At 40.8% G+C, this 24,142-nt stretch overlaps 1 protein-coding gene across 1 annotated transcript in view; it reads right to left on the reverse strand.

Moving 5' to 3' along the window:
- Positions 1-4,432: 4,432 nt before the first annotated feature.
- grm2a (glutamate receptor, metabotropic 2a) overlaps positions 4,433-24,142 on the reverse strand; it is a 39,448-nt gene continuing 19,738 nt past the window's right edge. The window contains exons 2-5 of the mRNA XM_072452685.1: positions 19,591-20,428; positions 14,506-15,569; positions 5,390-5,567; positions 4,433-4,601 (exon numbers count right to left, since the gene is read on the reverse strand). Of these exons, the coding sequence (XP_072308786.1) occupies positions 4,528-4,601; positions 5,390-5,567; positions 14,506-15,569; positions 19,591-20,428 (2,154 nt within the window). The 3' untranslated portion in view covers positions 4,433-4,527. The remainder of the gene's footprint in view (positions 4,602-5,389; positions 5,568-14,505; positions 15,570-19,590; positions 20,429-24,142) is intronic.

Genomic DNA, 24,142 nt, shown 5'->3' on the forward strand with positions numbered 1-24,142 from the left:
ATCTTATATTAACTTTGAAACACCAACGTAGTAGAAGAAGAACTGAAGAATGGAGTCTATAGGATCAAATCTAAAGAATAAAGTCCGGCGCGGGAGACGGCCAGCTGGAATAAAGTCTGGGGGTAATGCAACACTTGGATACCAACCGCCATACAACAACAACAACAACAACAACAACAACAACAACAACAACAACAACAACAACAACAACATATCTTTGAGTCCTTTTTCTCATTCTAATGGGATGATTGATAAAAACAGAACTACTACTTTTATTTGATTGTGATTTTAATGCAGCTTTTCCTTGTTCTGTATGTTGACAAGGATTTGAACAAAAGCCAGATCAAATGTTCAAACTGAAAATAATGCTCTATTTACAGCTGCGTAACTGAAAATGAGCTTATTGTGCTCACACGTGTTTCTTAATTCATTTGTTGCTGTTCAGCCACAAGTGAACGTGTCCTTCCTCTGACCACTAGGTGTCAGTGTTACTCCGCCTGTCTCACACGTCACACACGTCACACACGTCACTGGGCTCGTCCCTGTCTTCTCTTGGAGCAGATTTGGTGGATCTCCTTCCCTTGACAGTGACAGATGATGATATTTGTGTGGCTGTTTCTCACGTACACACCTTCACTACACGCAGATGGTGAGATTTGAGCTGCGTTTTCAAATCCTTCCTAAATCTGTTTTTTTTAATTGGATTGAGCATCATCTTGGGGGTTTTTAATGGTAGAGTTCTGTCCTGGTGGCCCACACTTTACTCACTACAGTTCATTTAAAGTGCTCGTCTTCAAACAGAGAACTTTAATCTGGTGTAAAATGCAAAAACATCAGATTCTCACGCACGGTATTTTGTCCTTTCGGGAGCAGCAGGTTGTTTCCTCCTTGATGTTAAGAAAAAGCTCAGAAGTCAGTAGATTAAAGGTGCATCGGAGGTCTCCATGGCGATGTTATTGCTGACTGAACCGTACTGTATGTAGCGAGCATTTATGTCATTGCAGGTGTCTGAGATGTCTTATTCTGATGTTTACCGGTCAAAAACATGGATTCTTACTGTGAGCGGGGTCGCCTCTCCGCAGATGTGGCCGGTAAGTTTAATGCCATGCTGTGGGACATTCTGGGTATAGGCCTTTACAACCAGAAAACGTACATATAGTGCATATTAGAAGACAGTTCATGTTCTTTTGGGTTCACAGTTTCTCTGATTGTACCGACATTTAATGAATTCTGTCCACTGTCTGTTCTGTGCACATTAATCATGGTCTCGTCACTCTTTGCTGCTGAACTTTCTTATAGAAGGACTCTTTGCAAGGCATTGTGACGTGTGATGTGAGCAGAAATACCTCTGTTTTCTTTTCTGGATGAACTTGAACAGATCTTCTTCAAGGCCAACGTGTCTTCTGATTTCCTTGTGGGTAACTTTCATGTGACCTCATACACAGCTGCGTCTCTGATGCTCACACCAAAGCAGGAAGTAGCATTTAGACCGGTTTAAATAGTTCTTAGCGCTCACAAAACCTCTGGCACATCCATAATATCCACATGCATTCATTTATTATTGTTACATGCAGACTGAACCGGTTCATTTTTGCCGCATAAAGTCCTTTTTTTTCAATATTCTTTGGGGGGAAACACAATATTTACTAATTTACAAATAAAAAGTAATTTATCCTAAGCTTTAGACATCTTTCTGTAGGTTAAATTTTGATCCAGATGTTTCTGTTTGTAATTTACTGACAGCAGTTTAGTTTGCTGAACAATTCTGGAGGGGAAAAAACTGAATTTCTATTTAGTATTTTGTGTTTGTGGTGGTCTCAAACTACAGGTGATAATAATACAATCCCACGGAGGCAGGATAATACTTGTTTGCAGAGTATTATGTAATTAAAGCTTCTGTGGTTTGCGTTATTGCCACTAATGCAGTCACAACACTGACATTTCTAAATGTCGATACTGAGGAAAACGAACGATACCGATTTCGATACCGAAATGCTGATAAAAACATTCTTTTTTAAACTAATTATGTCATTTTTTCATGTTTTTTATTTCTATGATAATCAAATATGTTTTCAATACTATCATTTAGTATCTGGGTATTGATTTAGTTTTTGACAACCTTATTTGCAACTTTAATCATTGTGATTTCGGTTCGATTGGATTCAATTTGATGCCGTTATGTGTGTGTTTTATGTTAACCAGAAGTTTGTTCAGAAAATGCAGAACACACAATGACTGGCACGTGTTCCGTGAGGTACAAAGAAAAACACCAGTCTCTTTTGGAATGGTATTAATAAAAAGCACATTTTATTTACATAAATTACAAGAACGCACAAACCGGTTCACCAAAAATCTACAATAAAAATGTCTCCTCTATATATATAATACACTGAACAGATGTACTATGTTTACTCCATGTCTGCAGTAGTCGAAGTTCATCGATAAAAACGAGGGCTATATTAAACTGTGTTGGCGTTTTGCGTCGCTACGTGTCGAAAACAAACTGAAATCATCGGGACATTTGAACTCACGGCACTGAGAGGACGACGAGGACCAGAACCTGTGTCCTCAGAATGTACACGACCCAATACGGGACTGAGACCTGGACCGGGACCTGGACTATGGAGCTGTTAAGTGGGTTTCACCACTCCAAACTGTCCCAAGATCCACAGACAAGAAATATTATACAACGTTTGAAAGAAATTGTGCTTTTCTGACACAGTACATTTACTTCTACTTGAGTAATATTTAGTTTGAAGTAACAAGTGATTATTTCAGTATTTTTGCTTCTTACACCGCTCCCTCTGATGTGATTTGTCTCTGTAATGCTTTGTCTATTCTGTGCAATATTTCATGTTTTATGAGTCATAAATCAAATACTTTTCACGTCGTAAGTAAGTCGTACTTTCTCAAATACTTTTTTACTCTCCGTTGATTAAATATGTGGCTACTCTGCCCTCCTGTGTTGCCGAGTGATCATGTGATTTGTCTGGTTTAACTGTTGTGTGTCGCTGTTAAAACTTCTGCCCCAGGGCCACACGGTGCTGGGTTCAAGTCCCGGAGCAGACAACACGTTTCTGTGTTGAAGTTTTCAGTACTTCTAAAGACATTGTTGGCCTGTAGCTGCTGTCGCTAGCGTGCCTAGTACTCATGTACATTGACTCTAGTACACTTATTTGAGTAGTCTTATACTTCTTAATTAAACTGTGCTGCAGTAGTTTTCTCACACCATACTTTTACTCAAAATATTTCAATTGAGTGTGACAGTGCTCTTAGGGACAAAAGCTTTATAAATGTGTGTTTCTTGCATAGTCCTAAATATATGAGTTAGTTTTTCAAGTTTGTCTAGTTTTGTCTTTTAAAAATATCAGCGTTTTATGAACTTTTATTTTAATTCATCTTTTTCATTATAGTGTTTATTTTGTTGGTAGATGTGCTTTTGCTCTCTGGACCTGTTCTGTTTGTTTTATGTTTTATGTTTTAAACTTAAAAAGACCAGAAAATACCAGAGTTTTGAGCATAATTCTGGCAGCGGCGAATAAGGCCTTCAAGGACACAAACTGAACCAATGAGAACTGGACTGGTAAAGTGACTGAAATTAGAAAAATGAAATAAAAAAGAAAAGAACACACATTTTTGCTGGACAATGTGTGCCTTTAACAAAGTGGAAGTCTATTGTTCTGCTCGCTCTCTGTGTCGTGTTCAGTGTTTTTCTGTTTCATTTTGTACATTTAAACAGAAAAGAATATACCATATTATTTTGTAGTTTCCTCGTATTCTTTTGCATTCTTAATCATAATAATTTAACTAATCCTCCATCTGACCTACTGTATGTAATTTAGTTGTACTGCTCTGTTTTGTAGTGTGTATAATGACAAATAAAGCACTTTACGTTACAATCAGCTCCAGTTTAAATCCTGTTCATTCATTGATCTAAAGTGGACCTGTACAATGATGTTTGGAGCAGCGATGTTGTAAAGAACATTGTTTGGCAGTGTTTTCAGTTTGTCAGCTCATGTATTTATTATATTGTTCGCTGCTCCAAACCCAAATGCATTTGACCACTTTCTTGTAAAAAAATCTCTCTCGTGCGCACGTTTTCAGGTCTTGGAGGCAATTTAAAGTTTTGCGTTTTAGCCCAATTTCAACCTTTTATTAATTTGACTCACAGTTTCATACTAATCCTCCAGGACCATTACAATTCTCTCAAACCATCTTTCCAAAAAATGAAAACAAGCCAAAACCTTTTCAAGCTAAACAACATCAATTTGTGTTTGTGTTTTATCTGGTCAGCTAATAACATCCATCTTATTGATCCAAATGGAGTAAAACATATTGTTTTTGTGCTTTCAAATGTTTTTAAAAATGCATTGTACAAAGTTTAGGTTAAAATAAGCCAAAATGCTGCCACCATGTGTAAGAGTGTGGAACTGCAGACGTGTGTCATCGTCGCTTCACAGCTCCATAGTGAGGAACATAAGTGTGTCCTTTAGGTGTAAGTCTCATTGTGTGTGGACGTGTTGGGCTTCACAGAGACGAGGTCGTGGAGTCCACCACCTCTCGACCGTTACACACCGTAGGAACCACGTTAGAGGCCGACGCTGGGGGAGAAAATCAGAGGAAAAAGTCAGTTTTGTTGTCTTGTTTTGAGGGGAAATTATACGGAATATACAAAATACAACACAAACTAGGAAGAGACATGTTTTTCAAATGCCTGTCAGACGTTTGGAGGCGCGGACGTGCAGGTTTTGACTCAATTATCTGGAGAGTATGATAAGCGTTGTTGTTTTCCTGTTTATAACACCAAGAAACTAAAAATCGGAGATTCGGAGGAATGAAGTGTCTTGTCTTGTGAGAGAACAAAACAACAAGCTTTTTGTGGTTTTACGACGGAACAGTCGATGGAACATAAACGAGTCTAGACGTTGTAATTGTGCTGTTCAGGGAATTCCATTGAGGAAAATTAACCAAAAAACAGCTTTAATCAATGTTAAGCTATAACTGGCTTTGTTTTGTGGCAGATGCAGATTTAAGGCCTTTTACTCACCAACAACTAATGTCACCAATAATAATGTAGTTACAACGGTTTCTTTCGGGTACAAGAGCTCTACTTCAACATGATTCATTTGCATTAAATACAATATATTATGTCTGACATAATATACTATATTTAAAAAAAAAATGGTGTCAACTTTTCAATTTGTATGTTTGGTGAACTGTTTATCTACTGCCAGCATTCGTGAGTCCAGGCCGTCTTATTCAGTCTTATTTTCTAACTTTTTACTCTTTTGTAAATGGTTTTGTTTTATTTTTGAAGACTTTCGTTAACTAAAGGATATTCTAGCTAAATCTAAATACTTTTCTTTGGATCAATATAACTTGTGGTCACCTTGAGAGAAGCTGGACCCTTGTCCGGTGGTGACGCTGAAGCGCGTGGTGGGCGTCCTCAGCGTGCACACGTTCTTCTGAGGCTGGAACATGATGATGTGGACCTTTGGAGCAAAGAGACAGCCCAGCACCACAGAGCCGCTCAGACTGACCGAGATGCACATGGTGGTGGTCTGCACCTGTGAGAGAGGGAAGAGCTTCACGTTACTCTGAGTCGTATTTCAACTGAGAGATACTGTTCTGCTTCAGAGGCTTGAGCGCTCAGACAAATGTCGTTTTCTCTGATCGCTCCACAACATTGGACTGATTTATGCTTATTTAAAACATTTAGAGAACAGATTGTATGTGTATAGTTTAAACAAGACTTTATTAAACAGGACCGTTTATGGTTGAAATGGGGATGAGAGAAGGGAGGACATGCAGCGAAATGGTCAGTGCCAGGATAAGAATTCTATCAAAAAATATGAATATCACATTGAAAATCTGCTGCTTTCTACAGTGAAAAGATCATATGAAGGGGCGGGGCCAGGTTTTGAACAGGAACTCATTTCTATTATTAAGTCGTCTTAGATCAATATTTCAGTCTTCAATGAACAAAATGTAAATGAAAAAATATATAAGTTTATTACTAAGTACTTCATTAATCACCAGATTGACTTTGTAGTCGTCTGGACCAGGGCTGTAAGATTAATCGCAATCGAATCGAAATTTGAATGAACGAAATTAGCAATTCGCAAATCTACAGTTTTTGAAGTGCCATAATTTCCTCCACAAACAACAAAAGATCCTGTCGTATTCTGCATCAAAACAGCCAATTCTGTTCTTTAGATCTGTACAAACATGTACAACACAACAAAGGTCTGTTCATAGGCCTCGTTCAGTCTTTTTGTCAATCCTTCTAATCACAAATCTAGAAGAAAACAACACAGATGAAGCGAGGTGTGATGAATGGTTTTTGAATGAATCAACTTCTTCTTCAACTTCTTCTTTTCTTTCTTTACAGTGCAATCCAGTCTCTACAAACAGCGCTTGCTCAAGGACACAACAGCAACCAAGGAATGTTTTGAACCCTCCACCTCAGAGCGTTTGTTCCGGTGCAAGTTTGTTCTCACACAACAATCGCAGCGAACACAAAACACTTTCATTGAAATGTCTGACGGACACAAATTGCCGTTTTGTGTTTGGCAAACGCCCGTCGGATGTGAAAGTCTTTTGCCAATTTCCCTCCGTTTCCAGCCTCGATAACGCGACGTTTAAACCGCGTCGGTGCAAAGAGTCGTTCCAGACCCGCTCAGACGAGGTGCTAAATGATTTATCTGTTTGTCAATCACCTTCCTCCCTCTCCTTCTCCACTCCTCACCTTCCTCTCTCTCCTTCTCCACTCCTCACCTTCCTCTCTCTCCTTCTCCACTCCTCACCTTCCTCTCTCTCCTTCTCCACTCCTCACCTTCCTCTCTCTCCTTCTCCACTCCTCACCTTCCTCCCTCTCCTTCTCCACTCCTCACCTTCCTCTCTCTCCTTCTCCACTCCTCACCTTCCTCCCTCTCCTTCTCCACTCCTCACCTTCCTCTCTCTCCTTCTCCACTCCTCACCTTCCTCCCTCTCCTTCTCCACTCCTCACCTTCCTCTCTCTCCTTCTCCACTCCTCACCTTCCTCTCTCTCCTTCTCCACTCCTCACCTTCCTCTCTCTCCTTCTCCACTCCTCACCTTCCTCTCTCTCCTTCTCCACTCCTCACCTTCCTCTCTCTCCTTCTCCACTCCTCACCTTCCTCTCTCTCCTTCTCCACTCCTCACCTTCCTCTCTCTCCTTCTCCACTCCTCACCTTCCTCCCTCTCCACTCCTCACCTTCCTCTCTCTCCTTCTCCACTCCTCACCTTCCTCCCTCTCCTTCTCCACTCCTCACCTTCCTCCCTCTCCTTCTCCACTCCTCACCTTCCTCCCTCTCCATCTCCACTCCTCACCTTCCTCTCGCTCCTTCTCCACTCCTCACCTTCCTCCCTCTCCTTCTCCACTCCTCACCTTCCTCCCTCTCCTTCTCCACTCCTCACCTTCCTCTCGCTCCTTCTCCACTCCTCACCTTCCTCTCTCTCCTTCTCCACTCCTCACCTTCCTCTCTCTCCTTCTCCACTCCTCACCTTCCTCTCTCTCCTTCTCCACTCCTCACCTTCCTCTCTCTCCTTCTCCACTCCTCACCTTCCTCTCTCTCCTTCTCCACTCCTCACCTTCCTCCCTCTCCTTCTCCACTCCTCACCTTCCTCTCTCTCCTTCTCCACTCCTCACCTTCCTCCCTCTCCTTCTCCACTCCTCACCTTCCTCCCTCTCCTTCTCCACTCCTCACCTTCCTCTCTCTCCTTCTCCACTCCTCACCTTCCTCTCTCTCCTTCTCCACTCCTCACCTTCCTCTCTCTCCTTCTCCACTCCTCACCTTCCTCCCTCTCCTTCTCCACTCCTCACCTTCCTCTCTCTCCTTCTCCACTCCTCACCTTCCTCCCTCTCCTTCTCCACTCCTCACCTTCCTCCCTCTCCTTCTCCACTCCTCACCTTCCTCCCTCTCCTTCTCCACTCCTCACCTTCCTCTCTCTCCATCTCCACTCCTCACCTTCCTCCCTCTCCTTCTCCACTCCTCACCTTCCTCTCTCTCCTTCTCCACTCCTCACCTTCCTCTCTCTCCTTCTCCACTCCTCACCTTCCTCTCTCTCCTTCTCCACTCCTCACCTTCCTCTCTCTCCTTCTCCACTCCTCACCTTCCTCCCTCTCCTTCTCCACTCCTCACCTTCCTCTCTCTCCTTCTCCACTCCTCACCTTCCTCCCTCTCCTTCTCCACTCCTCACCTTCCTCCCTCTCCTTCTCCACTCCTCACCTTCCTCTCTCTCCATCTCCACTCCTCACCTTCCTCCCTCTCCTTCTCCACTCCTCACCTTCCTCTCTCTCCTTCTCCACTCCTCACCTTCCTCTCTCTCCTTCTCCACTCCTCACCTTCCTCTCTCTCCTTCTCCACTCCTCACCTTCCTCTCTCTCCTTCTCCACTCCTCACCTTCCTCTCTCTCCATCTCCACTCCTCACCTTCCTCTCTCTCCTTCTCCACTCCTCACCTTCCTCTCTCTCCATCTCCACTCCTCACCTTCCTCTCTCTCCTTCTCCACTCCTCACCTTCCTCTCTCTCCTTCTCCACTCCTCACCTTCCTCCCTCTCCTTCTCCACTCCTCACCTTCCTCTCTCTCCTTCTCCACTCCTCACCTTCCTCCCTCTCCTTCTCCACTCCTCACCTTCCTCCCTCTCCTTCTCCACTCCTCACCTTCCTCTCGCTCCTTCTCCACTCCTCACCTTCCTCTCGCTCCTTCTCCACTCCTCACCTTCCTCCCTCTCCTTCTCCACTCCTCACCTTCCTCTCTCTCCTTCTCCACTCCTCACCTTCCTCCCTCTCCTTCTCCACTCCTCACCTTCCTCCCTCGCTGCCTCTACCTTCTCCCACCTCCTTTTCCCCTCCTCTCTCTCTCTCACTTTTCCTCTCCTCCCTCCTTCGCTCTCTCTTTTCCCACATGCTAAAGTGTCACATCTGGTGCCTCATTTCACTCCTACAGACATTCTTCTCCTCTTTATTTTCTTGTATATAAAGACACACCTCCTCCTCTTCCTTGGTTGTTGCCGTGTGTGTTTTTTTCTGTCCGGCAGGTGTTTGTCAGGCGTCTGTTCTCAGGCTGAATACTAATCACAGCGTTACACTTCCAGAGATCGTCAAAAAGACCACCAGCCATGAACGAAGGAGCAGTTATTCTATCGGAGATGTGGGGCGCCTGTTAGAGCTGACTTTATTAGACACAGGGCTGGTGGAGGAAAAAAAGGACTACATTTCCAGGTTTCTTGCTTCTAAACTTAAAAATATTGAAGATTAGGTCATTTTGTTTGGGAGACGAAATGCATTTAAGTTAATTAAATTCAATTAGGGTCATTCCAGTGTCGTTATTTACTACGACCCTAAAAACAGGAACAAAATGTACCTAAATCTAATGTTAAGATTGCAAAGTAGTGATTGATAGCAAATAAAATGTCTGTCTAAAATGTTTTTTAAAACATTTACTTGTGTTGTTTGTACTACACTGCACATATATAAACTTTATATTGGTTATAGCAGAGGTTGAAAGAAAATAATGAAAGCCAAGGGCAAATTGTTCACAGTCAAGAAGTGTCAATGCATTTTAGCACAAATCTAATTGATATTGGTATCGGATCAATATTGCACTTCTTTCATGTGTAATAATCATCGTCAACTCAAAGGTTTAATCTATAATATCAGATTGCAGGTTAAGGCTGAAGTCAAACTGGTCTCACACGGTTTATAATTCCTGCATGTTTTAAATGTCTATATATACTTAATGATCTCAGAGAGGCTAAAGGTGCTAAATATAGAAGTGTAAAAATAGTGTACAAAACCGCACACATCGTTTCAGGCTTGACCTGTTAAGTGCTTTCAATAATTTAACCAAATGTGTCCTAGAATGAGCGAGGGACAAGACATTTTCACAGTTTCTAAGGTTTGAAACTTATTACGTAAATGTCACGATAATGTGTATACTTTTCACTTCTGACTTTGACGTGGCATTGTACATTATTTTACATGACATTTTAATGCACTATACGGGGGGGGGGAAATACAAAAATAGACTAAGACCAATGATCTTTGCGGAGCTGGAAGCAAAAAGAGAATAGATGAATTATGGGTCACTTCAGCACGGTCGGGTTCAGTGATTCTTAAAGAAGCTCAGAGTTCTGAACAGAAGAGACAGAGAGAAAATGTGTAGTTTGAAGTAATATTATGTTTTGGCTATTCTTTTATGTTCTCCTTACTCGTTGTGAAGCTTTAGTTCAATAAATACAACCCAAAGGCAGCATGTTCCAGTTAAACCTATACTTCGTGTCACCTGTTGCTGTTACCTCGACCAATTTCCTCCCAGCCGTTCAAATAATTCTTTCTCCTTTTCCTTCCTGTCATTTAAACCGTGTCCCACATCCATCTTATGCCACATCTCTTAAAACTCTCCTCTTCTTCACCTCAAATGCCAAGGCTTTGCAGAGACAATATTTTGGTTCTATTGGGGGCCCTAAACTAACGAAACGAAAGTGTGTATGGCTGTTTGGATATAATATTTGTTGTTGTACTTGTATAAAACATATTCATGAGTGGAAAGTATCTAATTATTCTAATTATAAATGCTCACGTTAATGTAATTTTGTCAATTTTTGAGTAATTGTAAGTTTTTGAGTAGATTTTTAAACATACTTTTAATTGAGTAAAATGTTAACATGTAATTGTTACATTTAAAAAGGGAAAAAATCATGTTAATATTGTGTATAGCACAAGCCCCAATCACTTTATCTGCTCCTTTCTATATGCACAACCAATCAAAATGACACTGCATCTCAACAAATATGCAAATTGTTGTTTAAAATGTATAAAATTCAGTTCAAACTATTTCCTTTTTCAAATTTAGTACAAAATATGAATCCAAAATTCTACTAAAATTGCGTTTGAAGAAGTATTTTTCATGTGTTCCTCTTACTTTTACTTTGACTTAAGGACAAATGTTGCCGCTGTACTAGTAGCCGAGTACATTTTTAACGGTACTTTTTCTTGAGTCCCAAATTGCAGTACTCTTACTCACATTTAATCGCAGCCACCTAAGTATTTCACGTTTAATAAAGTGACATATATTGAAAAGGTCTTGAAAAAGCTTGGGTTGAGAAGCTCTAGACACTGCCTCCGTCTCCTCCTCCAGTCCCATATTAATAGTTGAGTGTTTTTGGGTGAGTTTAATCAGTTGTGTTTGCGGTTGATATGAGATATGAAGAGCTCCCTCTCTCTCAGGGCTCGGCGTACACCTTTAATATTTTATACCACAATCAAACGTCTTATTGGAGGTGGAGCGGTCTGTAGTTTTCAGATAATTGGAGGTGTACAACGGACTGAATATCTCTACCTGATGATCCGACTCGACGTGTCAAAGCCAATCTTTTATTAGAAATCATATTATTCTAAAGCAAATTATGATTCTTCAAGGATAAATTATTCAGATCTTGTGGGGACCATTGTTTGGGGAGCTCACTTTACTTTGCGTGTTGTGGTATATTATTGACCAGCGCTGGACACTACTTTTCAACATGCATTGTGGGAAATTTTGAGGGCATTACTTTTTCACCTGCTGGACATTTGGACAGCCCCTAAATTGTGCCCTGTGTGGACATTCAGACACAAACAGAGGTAGAGGTAATTCCACAACTGTTACCTATGGCAACCATATTATAAACAAGGGCCAAATCCATTTAAATTACGCAATATTATGATTTGACATATAATAATACCTGATAACAGCTTTATTTTGTTAAACTGACATGTGTCAGATGCACTTCTCAGCTCTACTTCCTGTAATTTTCAACTTTCATTTTTCAACTTTTCTTCACAAACCTGATATAATTGATTTATATAATATACCTGCCTGATAAAAAACTGTGATAAATACTTACCGCAGGCACAATCCCACCAAAATAAGTCATAATTAGGAAAACATGAGAACCTGTCTCCCACAGGTTCTCATGTTTTTCTAATTATGACTGGAGAATGAGAGTCCAGGGACAAAGGATGGCTATTGTTTATTTGCTTGTTTCTTTTTGGTCAATCGGATAGATTAATTGTTTGTTTTTGTTTGTGATTATTACTCTTTCCTGTTGGTCAAATAATTTTGTGTTTGTGTGAAGCCCTGTGAGGCGACTACTTTTGTGATTTAATTAACTGACCAAAGATGCTCAGCGGATCATTTTAATATTGACCATCTGACAAAGATGTACCCTTCGAGCAACAGTCTAAGATGAGCACAGACACTTGTCCACTTCCTGTAACACAGACAGTGGCGCACACCAGCAGAAAGTCTGTGTGAACTCGCGGCGCAGTGGCTCTGGTTCAATTATTCATTGGACTAAACAGAGCTTTGTGTCTGGGACAAGTTTCTCACTTTGTCAAACGGGACCCAGACCACAGCTGGGTCCCGTTTGCCTCCCCCGGCTCCGCTCTGCACTGTGCTGCCTTCAGGGACCCCTCTCTCCACACCACTGTGCTGCCTTCAGGGACACTCGGGATGTTTAGTTCATGTTTCGACACAGGCGACAGTGCCAGGGGAGTCCACTTTCTATTTTCTGCTCTCACACCACACTCGGGTCGGTCCCAGGGGCCACACACCCCTCTGGAGCACGGCCACCTTTTTCCTGAACTTTCATCAGATCACTGTTTGCTCATTTCTGCAACTGCAAAGAAACAGTCTCCACAAAGCTGCCTGCATTTCAGTCCAATCTCTGCTGAACTATTTTTAGGTTATTGTACCATACACTTCCATATATTCCAGTATTCTCCAGTATGTTGTGTTTTATATTAACATAACACATTTATAAATGCTTTTTTCAGTTGAGACAAACATTTGTATATACTTAGTATGCAGCTCCATGCTCCATGTACATAGCAGTGTTTCCCAAACAGAGGTATGAATAAAGACCGTACTATTTGTAGTAAATCTAGAATCTTCTTGGAAGAATTTAGACTGAGATATAATATAACAAAACCAAAATATAGGTTTTACTCTCACCCAATCATCTCATCATTTGGTCTCAAACTTGAAACATTTCTTGCATGTCATTTCCTGTTTCTAACAATGTCCTGGATCATTGTGCAAGACACAACTTGAACCTGTGCTTTGCAAGAATGTGTGATTGATTAGAAGTGGTAAAAAAGGGTTGGCACAGATCAGCCACACTCCTGTCAGACAGCCACAGGGCAGCCAAGGCACCAGTGTGGAGGAAAGGAATGGAGTATAGTTATTTCAGAAACTTACAAATTACAAAGATGAGCCCTGTTGCCAAAGCCATTAACTATAAACGCTTAAATATGGAAACATGGAAATCTGTTTGTTGAAAGTGTGCAAAACAAAATTCCCCAAAAATAACAAGCTCTATTTTCCATTCCTTCACTTGGAAAGATGAATTCAATGAACAGGCTTCAATTTGAGGACTTGTGGCCATTAAACATAGAATAATCAGTTTTAAATGGTTAATAGTTCTGGTGAAAGCCCTGGTCACAAACACTTCCACAGGTGGGTTGTTGTTGAATGCCACCTGTCCACTCAGCTCCAACTCTGCAGTTCACACATTCATTCATAATTCACACATCTTCATGAATAATTCAGGCTTAAAGGTAAATAGAGCGAGTCGAGGTCATTATCCCGGGCAGCACACACAAAATAGATGCAGGAAGAGGCTGACCACTGCGGGCGACACAAACCTCAGGGGAGAACTTCATGCTGACATGGGCTGAACATGACAAGCAAACTCATTTAGTCTCTAGAGGTCATTTAATACAAATAATTACCTAAAGGGTAGAATTGCACAACACAGAAGACTAAAGGCAACGATGTTAAAGTCAATAGAAGAGTTAGAGCAACTTTGTGAGAATGGAATAAGACAATAAAGATTAAAGGGGACGCTAAATTATTAAAGTGAACGACAAAGATACACACGACAGCCAGTTTAAGCACTGAAATGATCAATCTGGTATAAGTAGACTTTAAAAACACTAAATGAAAGGGAAAAGGGAAAGATTTTGTCCTCTGGAGATAGAGACAGAAATATGTCTCATGCTAAAGAGACAAAGACAACTAAGACTAAAAGACAAGCCAGAAATCCCAGAATGAACTCCATATCTGTAATTGACACGTTTATGCATAAATGTGTAAGAAAGCTATAATTTTTGTTGCATGGGATGTTTAATTATTTTATTTTGTCCATCATTTATTAAAAAATCTTACTATAGACTTGGTACGGTTGACTTGTATGCTAATCACAAATGCTAATCATTGACAATTATTTGATACTTACGCCAAATATGGTGTTTTAAAATGCAGCTTGATGTATAAATGTCAGTAGCACAGCTGACAGTAAAGATCAGGACGGTTCTAATATCTAAGCAGTTTATGCAGATTTGCTTTATGCAGATTTGTTTGCATCGGTGCGGACCAATATGGCCGCAGGTGGTGAACAGGGCACGTGTCCGGCATGAATAATACTGTTTCCTACTCACCCTGTAGTCGCTGGCGGTGACGTAGAAGATGGGCTGGAAGGCGAGCCAGATGATGCAGGTGGTGTACATGGTGAACCCGATGAACTTTGCCTCGTTGAAGTTTTCTGGACACTTCCTGGTTTTGAACGCGTAGAAGGTGCACAGGATAATCAGGATGCAGTTGTACGTTAGCGATATTAGCATGCTAGTGTCTCTGCTGTTACACTTCAGCGTCACTATGTCCCTCCTCTCCGGGCTGACTTCTTTCCTCACTCCGGGCACTTCGACTAGCATCCAAACCAACACAACGAGTAGCTGGCAGGATATTAGCACTCCGCATATCGCCACTTGCGACGCCGGACTTATAAACCTAGGTCTTTGTGCTCCATCTTTCACTCCGCTGAATATTCTGGCGATGCGATTGGTCTTGGTTAGCAACGCCGAGTAGCACACCGCGAACGACGTGCCCAAACCGAGCCGTCGCAGCGTGCAAACCGCAGTGGAGGGCTTAGCGATGTAAATAAAAGTCATGCAGTAGCACATTAGCACACCTAGCAAAAGGATGTAGCAGAGTTCGCGCCCGCTAGCTTTGACCACGGGCGTTTCGTTGTGCTTGAGGAAAATCCCAATGACAAATAAGGTACACATCATTCCAAGACACGAAATGGTGACCGGCCCGATTGCCCACGCGTCCTCCCAGCGGATATACTCCTCCGGTAAGTCGTAGCAACCTGTTAAGTTCGCAAGAGGCCATTGTCCAAAACTGCAGTCAGCACAGGTGAACTCGTCTTGGAGATATTGGTACGATTGACAGGGAATGCAAATCCAACAGCACACGTCTCCAGGTTGCATGTTCTTCACTTCGTTCTTCCTGCAGGGGTCGCTACACTGGGAGGTGGGTACAACTTGAGACGGCCAAGGGATTCGGCTGGTGTTGAGGACCAGCCCTTGAGCCCAGAAGCCGACTTTTTGGTAAACGTAGCGCCCGTCGTCCTTGTGGTAGTGGAAGATGTTGTAGCGGCCGATGCTGTCTCCAAAGGCGTCGAAGCGGACCACGTTCTGACGCTCTGGAGGATGTAAAGGAGCTAGAAGAGAGAATGTAGAAATGTGTTAACGAGGAAAAAATCTAACATGGGAAAAGTGTCTCCATCATCCTGGCAAAATAGTCATTTATTTTATTTTTTAATGAAAGCAAGAGTATTCTGGCTCTGCTGCCATCTTAACAGCAAATATTCAGCTTCCCTTTAATTTTGATACATTACGTTTGAGACTTGTTAAATTCAAGCGCATAACATATGATTTGCACACACTATCAAGGCTTAATATTATCATATCAATATCATCTTCAGTTTAAAGTTGCTAGTTTTAGCCGCTTACATTTGGACGCAGTTAATCAACTTAGTTTTAAACTTTTTATATTTTGCGAGAAAAATGTGTTATGTAAATGAATCAAGCACACACACACACCATATTGTTTGACAAAATTAACTACTGTCTTTTTTTAACTCATGCGAAACGACCTTTTCTATCTAAAAGTCTTCAGTCGCCACATTTAAATCTTTCTTTGATTGATAATGTATTAAAAAAGTCTCAATGTACAGTAGAAATAATAGTTTGACTAATTAAAAGAAAGAAGAAAAAAGCAATACTTCTGTGTATTCCTAAATCGGCCTGATGTGTTTTCAAATATTCAATGTCTGTAACTCTGTAGGACTTAACACTTCATGACGTCTCTATAGATGAACAAAACCTAGAAGACATAATAAAGTACTTTCTACTCTTAAATCTGCCTTATGTGTTTCAAATATTCACTGTCTGTCGCCTAACACTGTATGACGTCTTTATAGAGTCATTCAAAGCCTAGAGGATCTGATTAAACACTTGTAATCCGATTTCACGCCTCAAGATCACAAAATCCCACATGTCTTTAGTGTCAGAACGGAGTTTCAAATCATCTTCAGATAATTCATATTAAACACGTCTCTAATCCCAGGCGACTACATCAAACCCGGGCGGAAAAAACAAACACACTCTCGTTCAAACAGTGCAATTGACGATAAGCTGTTGTTTCTGTTCATCACGGGCCACATTTAAAACACATATTGGAGCTTTAACATTTGAGATAAGACTACAAAATGTATGTGTAAACTCATACAATCATTACAGGCGTTTTTTAAACTTTTTTGCAGCTGTCTCAGAGGGTAAAGACCAAATTCAAATCACTCCCATACCAGAAATGACCCTAGATGTCGTTTCCGTTGTTGGTTCTGTTGTAATTCAAATGTATTTAGAGGAGAAAATGTGAGTTTGTCATCTCCGAGGCGCAGTGTCTCTCCCTGTGTTCGCACTTCATAACTGTGTGAAAGCTGTGGAAATGTTTCATCTTCGGCAAATTGAATCATTACAGCCTTATCCGTGGCCTGTGTGTAAGTCAGCCGTGTAACCACTCTGGGGCCATCTGCACATCTGAACTGGGCTAATGGATAATGAGGACGCAAAGAGTTGGAACTGGTAGTGCGTGTGTGCTTTTTGTAATGTTTCATCCCACACAAGAATACAGAGGGCACTTATCCGAGTTGCAAGAAGAGGATTGGATAAAACTTCAGCGAGTAATCTTCCTCTGATTGTTTGTGCAAGTCGACAAAGCCAAGCAAAAACATCCAAATGAAGGGATTTTGAAAAGGTTTTGAAAGCATAGCAGCATCGACTCTGAAGGTGACAACGTACAAAAGTAAAAGTACTGCACTTGAGCAAATGTATTAGCCATCTGTCATTTTTGCAGTGGATTCATTTTACCTTTACTTCACTACATTTGAGAGCAGGTATTTGTACTTTCTGCTCCACTACGTTGTTGAACTGGACTGAAACGTGAAGTACTTTTCATGGTTTGAGTTGTTTTGTTCTTTTAGCAAGTTCATGGTGACATCCTGCCTAAATTATATACATAAAATCAATGGAAATGTATTCAAATTACACTACATTTAACTCTTTTCGAAACGTCTGTGAAATACTTACAGTACATTTAAATAGGCGCTTCAATACTTTCGTTTAGATTTTTTATGTGCTACTTTTGCTTTTTCCATGTCTGACCATGTTTTTCAGCGCTTTTCATTCAAAATTTTCATTCAACACGCAACAGAGACCTTTCCATGACCTTTCTTTAGAGCGGATTGTGCTGGTTCACAACATGAAATATCAAACTGATGTGTTAATGCATGTTTTGGTTTTGTCCTTTTGTTGCACTTGTTTGTGTTCCTGGTGATACAGATTCACACATGTCAAACTGAAAACGGAAGGAAATGTGGAAAGTGCTTTTTACATTCACTGAAAAGGTTGAACGAGATGCCTTAAGTGTGTATGTGAGAGCAGGGTTTCACACACAGAGAAAACAACATATTTTTTATTTGATCAAAATGTTTTCGGTCTCGGGATTATTCTGTTTACTTTTGTACCCTTCGTTGTTGCTCTGCCCAGTGGTACGGTAGTTGTTGTGAATGGGGAATGTTCAAAACTGTGTATGTATGAAGTGTGTGTCGGAAACTGCGAAAAACAACTAAGGAAATAAATGTATGAAATTGCACAGCGTTTTTGAGTGTCTGGAAACATGTTTGTTTTGCATTTATTCAATTACAGGTGTTCATAAAGCTAAGAAATACATGGAAAAACACTGTTACGAGCGGGATCACCTCTACGAATCTGGCGCCTCAAAGTATGTTAAAAATGTTATGTTTGTGACTTCCAATGACCAGGCAAGTTTGAGCCTTTCAGATATTTCAGAAGACGACCTGGGCTCAAAGATGACTCACTTAAAGTTGCTGTAAATGGTTTGGCATTATTATGTGGACTGAGACTGAGAAGTCACTGCAAACTCTTTTCAGTATTGGTTTTCCACTAGACTTCAGAATGATGTATCTGGGCCTCAAAACTCCTTGGACACAATAAATGGAGAGCTTTTGAGCATATATTTGGCTGCAGGAAAGAAGACCATTACCAAGAAATGGATGACACAGCACCAGCAATCAAGGACTGGACCAACATTGACGTTCGATAAATGGGGAAAAAAATTCCATTCAGACTCAATTTGAAAATGTGCCTTTTTGACTTTCAACTAAATGGAACTTATACGCTGAACAAGATGAGCCAAAGTTGTATTTATTTATCTCATTGGACGGTTTGTGTTACTTTTGTTTTATATATATACTATATACATATTTAGTGTTGTGTTTTGTTCTCCCTCATTCTAAAAGCGATGTGCCCATCCCGGAGACACCTGTCACGCTGGCAATGTCAAATAAACATGAGAAAGAATGTCTGCCAGTGTGGTCCAATAGATCTGGTTTTCCATCTGGCAGATCACTCAGGACAGACAAAATGCATGATTCATGTCAGCAAAATTGTTAAATTGAATGAACAGAAATGACGGTTTTGTGATTTCTGTCATGTCTTTGTGATTTGAATGCATATTTGTCGTGCGAAGAACTTTGAAGAAATTGCCTTGTGTATGAATTGTGCTCGACAAATAAACTTGCCTCTCACACTGTGTCATGGTCCATGGTCTGTGTTCTACGTGTCAACATTTTATAAAAGGAAAAAATAACATTTTAAAAAACAACAACAACAACAAAAAACAACAACATTCAGTTAATTTTAAATAGTTTGTAGTGGTTCAAATGTAATTCTCACTGATCTAATGTCTTCTAAGTATCCTAATTATTCACCGGGATGAGTTTATAGTGATTTTCACAAGAGAGTTTAAACGACACAAAATAAAATGCTCTATAACTAGATGCAGACAACATACAGCAGTCTGATTCTGACCCTAAAATGTGCTGGGGCAAAATAGATTTTACAAGAGCTGGAACAGCCTCCTAACATAAACAAGTGGGGAGTTTGTAATTTATCTGTACATGCAGTTTAGTCAGAAATAAATCATTTATAAATGAGACGCTTGACCTGTAACTATCATTTGCTTGACTCCATGTTATTTTTAACTAGTTTGGTACTGTGGAACATTCCAGGCAAAGCTATAACATCTCTATGGAGACAAGAGAAGATGGCAGACCCTTTACCAGAAAAGTTACATACCTCATGAAGAAAAACACTCACCATCGAACTTGACCTTGAGGATGTAGTCGCGGTAGAACTTCCTGCCGTTCCCCGGTTTCAGCGCCTCGCAGACTTTGGTTGAGTTTGGACACAGGGCTTGTCTCATGTGATGCAGCGCGTGGGCCATGGCGTAGACCGCGTTCACCACAAACATGATCTTCGACTCCGGCTGAAACGGCACATCTCTGAGCGAGTGCTTCCCACAACCCAAATCATGGAGACTGCACTGGAACTGGTTCTCCCAAAACTCCCTAAACCACGGATTTCTTGTGTTGTTGTACGGGTGCAGGTTCCTGAAGTAATTGTTGAACTGCGGGATTTCGTAGGAGGCCAGCTCTATAGTGAACGCCCCGTCGGCTACCGCTTCGCTACCTCTCACAACGCTCTCTTGCGCTCCCCAGCCATCACTAGCCACCCAAGTAAAAGACACGTTCATCCGGTTTGCAGCGACAAGCAACTCCCTGGCGTCTTCGCTCCGTGTGAACAAGATGACCACTTTGGCATTTGATTTTTGCTGCAAGGAACGGATCACGTTCTCGTAGCTCCATCTGCTCATCGAGCGGCTAACTTTTGCGGAGGTCGCGATGCAGATTTGCCTCGCCCGGGCCTCCTGTTGGAAAGCGTCGATGCCGGTTTCGCCGTAATCGCCCTCAGAGGCGACAGTGGAGACGTAGGTCCAGTTGAAGTACTGTAGGATTTCGGCGATGGCTTTGGCTTGGTAGAAGTCGGGCGGGACGGTGCGAGCGAAGTAGTCGTAGCGGGTTTTGTCACTGAGTTTCGCGCTGGTTGAGGCGTAACTGATCTGAGGGATCTGGAAGAGACGCAGCAGATTGGCCACCTGGAAAAGAGAAAATATTTTTTTTTATGTGAATTTATATAGGTAGGTAGGTATTTTCCAGCTCTCATGTGATTTCTGTAAGTGTCGAGTGTTATCACAGTGACAGGTTGGAGGACATCATGGCTTTTGTTTAATATTACATACTGACGGTTCTAATTTGTAAATAATAATAAGCCATAATTCTGCTTTATATTATAATTCATGATGTTGTAAGAGACTTTAGAAAGACATCTTAAATAATACATTGATCAGCAATTTATAAATGACAAACAACACATCCCCTCACATCATTTTCCTATCACATAATGACGTATCACATGATGAATCGGTAAAGACAATGAAGTTAATGTTGTATAAATGTGTATAATTGTTGCTGTTGCTCGTGCTCGTGTCTGAGATCAAATGAATGCAGCTGAAGTACTGACATGCTCATTAGTCAGATCATATGAGGGAACTTTTAAAACTTAAAATCAGGCTTAAACAACGTCGCTTCCTGCTTGATGTTCTATAATAAATGAAACATGAAAATGAAAATATTCTAATTGTAAATATTTTAATAATTTTGAGAGAAGCCTGTTGTTTTGTCGTTGATGGTTGTGATTGAAAGACATTTAGAACCATTGCTCTAGTTTACCTCATAAACCTACAAAATCCACCAGTAAATCTGGAGATGAGATGTAGAGGGACAAGTTGCCCCGGTGTTATTGAAGGACGGGTCAAATGCTGACAGAAGACAAATGTTCCAACGTGGACAGTTACAGATATGTAACCAATGATGTGACAAGATAGAAATTGAGAAAGCATGATGATTATATTCTGTAAACAATCCAAATACAACTTAATCTGACAATCTCGCGGTTAATCACCCCCCAGACAAACCATTTTACGAGTACTAAATATAAATGAGGTGTTAAATTGGTTAAAGATGTTTGCCGAGCAGATGTCATCTCTGTCTCATTCATTTACTGTGGCTTGTTTTTCGGGGCGGATCACTCCACACCTCGCACCTCCTGCTGAGTGGGGATTTCTGCACGTCTGGATAAAGATACAGCTGCTCCACTACCACTCGTTTAACTCAGAGAACCGACTGAGATTTAGTCAAATTGGTGGTTTTCAGATTCTAGAAATTGATTGCGTCATAATCACAGATGGCAAGAGCCAGTTTTCATCAATGACATTTTACTCTCATAAGAAATATCTAAAAGGTAACTTCACAAGAGCTGTGGACGACTTCTTAGAAACATGCCCCTGTGCATCGATTAGTCAACTAAAAAAGGTGTGAGGCATAAGCTTTCAAAACTATTAAGTTTATCTATGTATCTGTCCCAAACTGCACTCACAATACTAAAACCGAGTTCATGCAAAAACAACAATTTATACATAAAAGTGAGGTATTTATAAGAAAAAAGCCAGATTAAACTGATAATTCACTTCCAAATCGTCTTCTTGCTGTTGTCCCGTATAAATACGTATACTCTAAATAAAGAATAATAAATTAGGTTGAGCAAAATAATATGTCTGTTTGTTGTAACCCGACCGACCCGATATAAAACTAGCCAACTGAAAAAAATGTATCAGCATTTTGACAAGAAAACCTCAAATTATTTTATTTTTCAAATATTTCGCAGACTCACCGAACGGTCTTTCTTAAAGCGCTGTGTCAATATTTCATCCCAAAGGACAAATAACACGTTGTGCAACGCGGTCCTCCATGTGCGTCTGTAAAAATGTAGGAGGGAACCTATATTGTCTTTTACAAGTTGGTTTGCCTCCGTCGGCGCCACTCAGCTGGCCATAGTTCATGTCACTCTCTATCATGATGTGGCTTGATTTAAATTTGACTTACGCAATGCATTCTGGGAGGGCCAGCAGCGTCATCACAACAAACATGGCGGCGCCCGTGTCCGCCGCATGTTCCTCCCGCTCGCCTTAGCTACCAAATTAAGGGATAACGGCGTACAAAAGGTCGATTGAAATATCTTAAAATCGTGAGATTTAGTCTCCTGATCGGGTTGATAGAGACGTTTTCCGTCATTGACTGTTGAAGCCTAACCCCTGGTGGTCACTCCGAGTCCAAAAATTGCAAAATTTTGATATTTTTTTTGCCTTCAAAGTAAAAAAAATAAGAATTTACCTACCGACCGGACCGACCCACTTGAAAAATGTTGGATCGGGTTACAGCAAACAGACAATTTATTTGGGGCAGCCTTAGCCTAATAAAAACTTTGGTCGACTAAGACATTAATCGACTAAACGGCTAAAGACAAAAAGTGGATTAAAATTCTCAAATTCTCTACATTACAAAAACAATTTGAGTTTAACAAAAGTTAAACAAAAATTATAAATCAATGATGGCTTCCTCCCACTGTCCTTGGACCTTTGCAGAAACACAAATCACAACACAAGACGAAAGCCATAATCTTAGTCTCTCAGTCTTCTCCTTTTCACAACTGCCTATCCTTTCCTTGATAAAACTTTAATACATCACTTCTCTGGCCAAGCAACCTTCCACAGTCTAGGCATTTATAAAGTTTAACGCTGAATTCATAAAATTCTTTAGCTTTTTTCAATCATAGATTTTTTTTATCTAGTGCTGTCCACTGAGTGTCAAGTCAAATAGAAACATCTACTTTTTAGCCAGATGTTGAAACAGAATCAGTGTTAAATGAAAAATAAAGAATAGTGTCAGGAAGAGACAGAGAGCAGAGCAGGGCAGAAACAAAGGAGACAAAACAGCCAGAATCTTCAGACTTCTGACTTTTGTTCAGAGGGTAATGGTTTTTGTCAGTGTCACGACTCGACGAGGGAAGATTTCACTCAAGAGTCTAATACTAGAGATTGTGCTTCAGACGCATCTGCTGTGAAGAAGGAATAAAAGGCTAACAAGAATGTATTCCATTCTAACACTTTCCAATTTATTTTTGAGTTAAATGTTTCACTTTGACAAGTAATGGTTCAAGCCTATTATTAAAAAACAAATTAGCTTTGCCATTTTTGTAGAAAAAGTTTCAGTTGTAGTCATCTGGACTCAGTTTGAAAAAATAGACGTTTCGACTCTCATCCAAGAGTCATTGTCAATAAAAGAATTTAGATCGAGAACTCCGATATTAATACTGTTCTGTTGTAAGACCCACCCATTGGGCGGAGCCTTCCTGAAGTAGAAGGAGTTGTTTGTTTCAACAGAAACTCCCCCCTTGTATCTACCGAGCTAGCCTATTCAGAATCTTAATGGGCTGTTAAAACCTCTTTGTGAGACCCTGGCTCAACCACCCTGAGTACCTGATTAGCATCTGAATGTCCTCTACCTTTCCAGGGGTTCAGTAACCCATTATAAATAACAGGAAGATTAAACCTTAGCCCTCCATTTCTGTTTAAAGAAGGTCTTTCTTTTTTAACAAAAATAGCTTCCTTAACTCCTCTTTCAAACCATCTTTTCTCCTGCTTAAAACCTTCACATCACCGTCTTCAAACGAGTGATTAGAGGCTTCAAGATGGAGATGCACGGCACTCTGAGGTCCTGAACTTGTATTTCTTCTGTGCTGATAAAGCCTCTTGTGTAGAGGCTGTTTCGTCTCACCTATGTAACGTTCTTTACAGCTTTCTTCACTGCATTGGATCGAATAAACTACATTGCTCTGTTTTTGAGTCGGCAACTTGTCCTTAGGGTGAACCAGTTTTTGTCTTAAAGTGTTTCCTGGTTTAAAATAAACAGGG

The sequence above is a fragment of the Eucyclogobius newberryi genome, unplaced genomic scaffold (assembly GCF_026437365.1).
Source record: "Eucyclogobius newberryi isolate DKJ021-1_F unplaced genomic scaffold, fEucNew1.0.hap1 SCAF_19, whole genome shotgun sequence".
NCBI classification, from domain to species: Eukaryota; Metazoa; Chordata; class Actinopteri; order Gobiiformes; family Gobiidae; genus Eucyclogobius; species Eucyclogobius newberryi.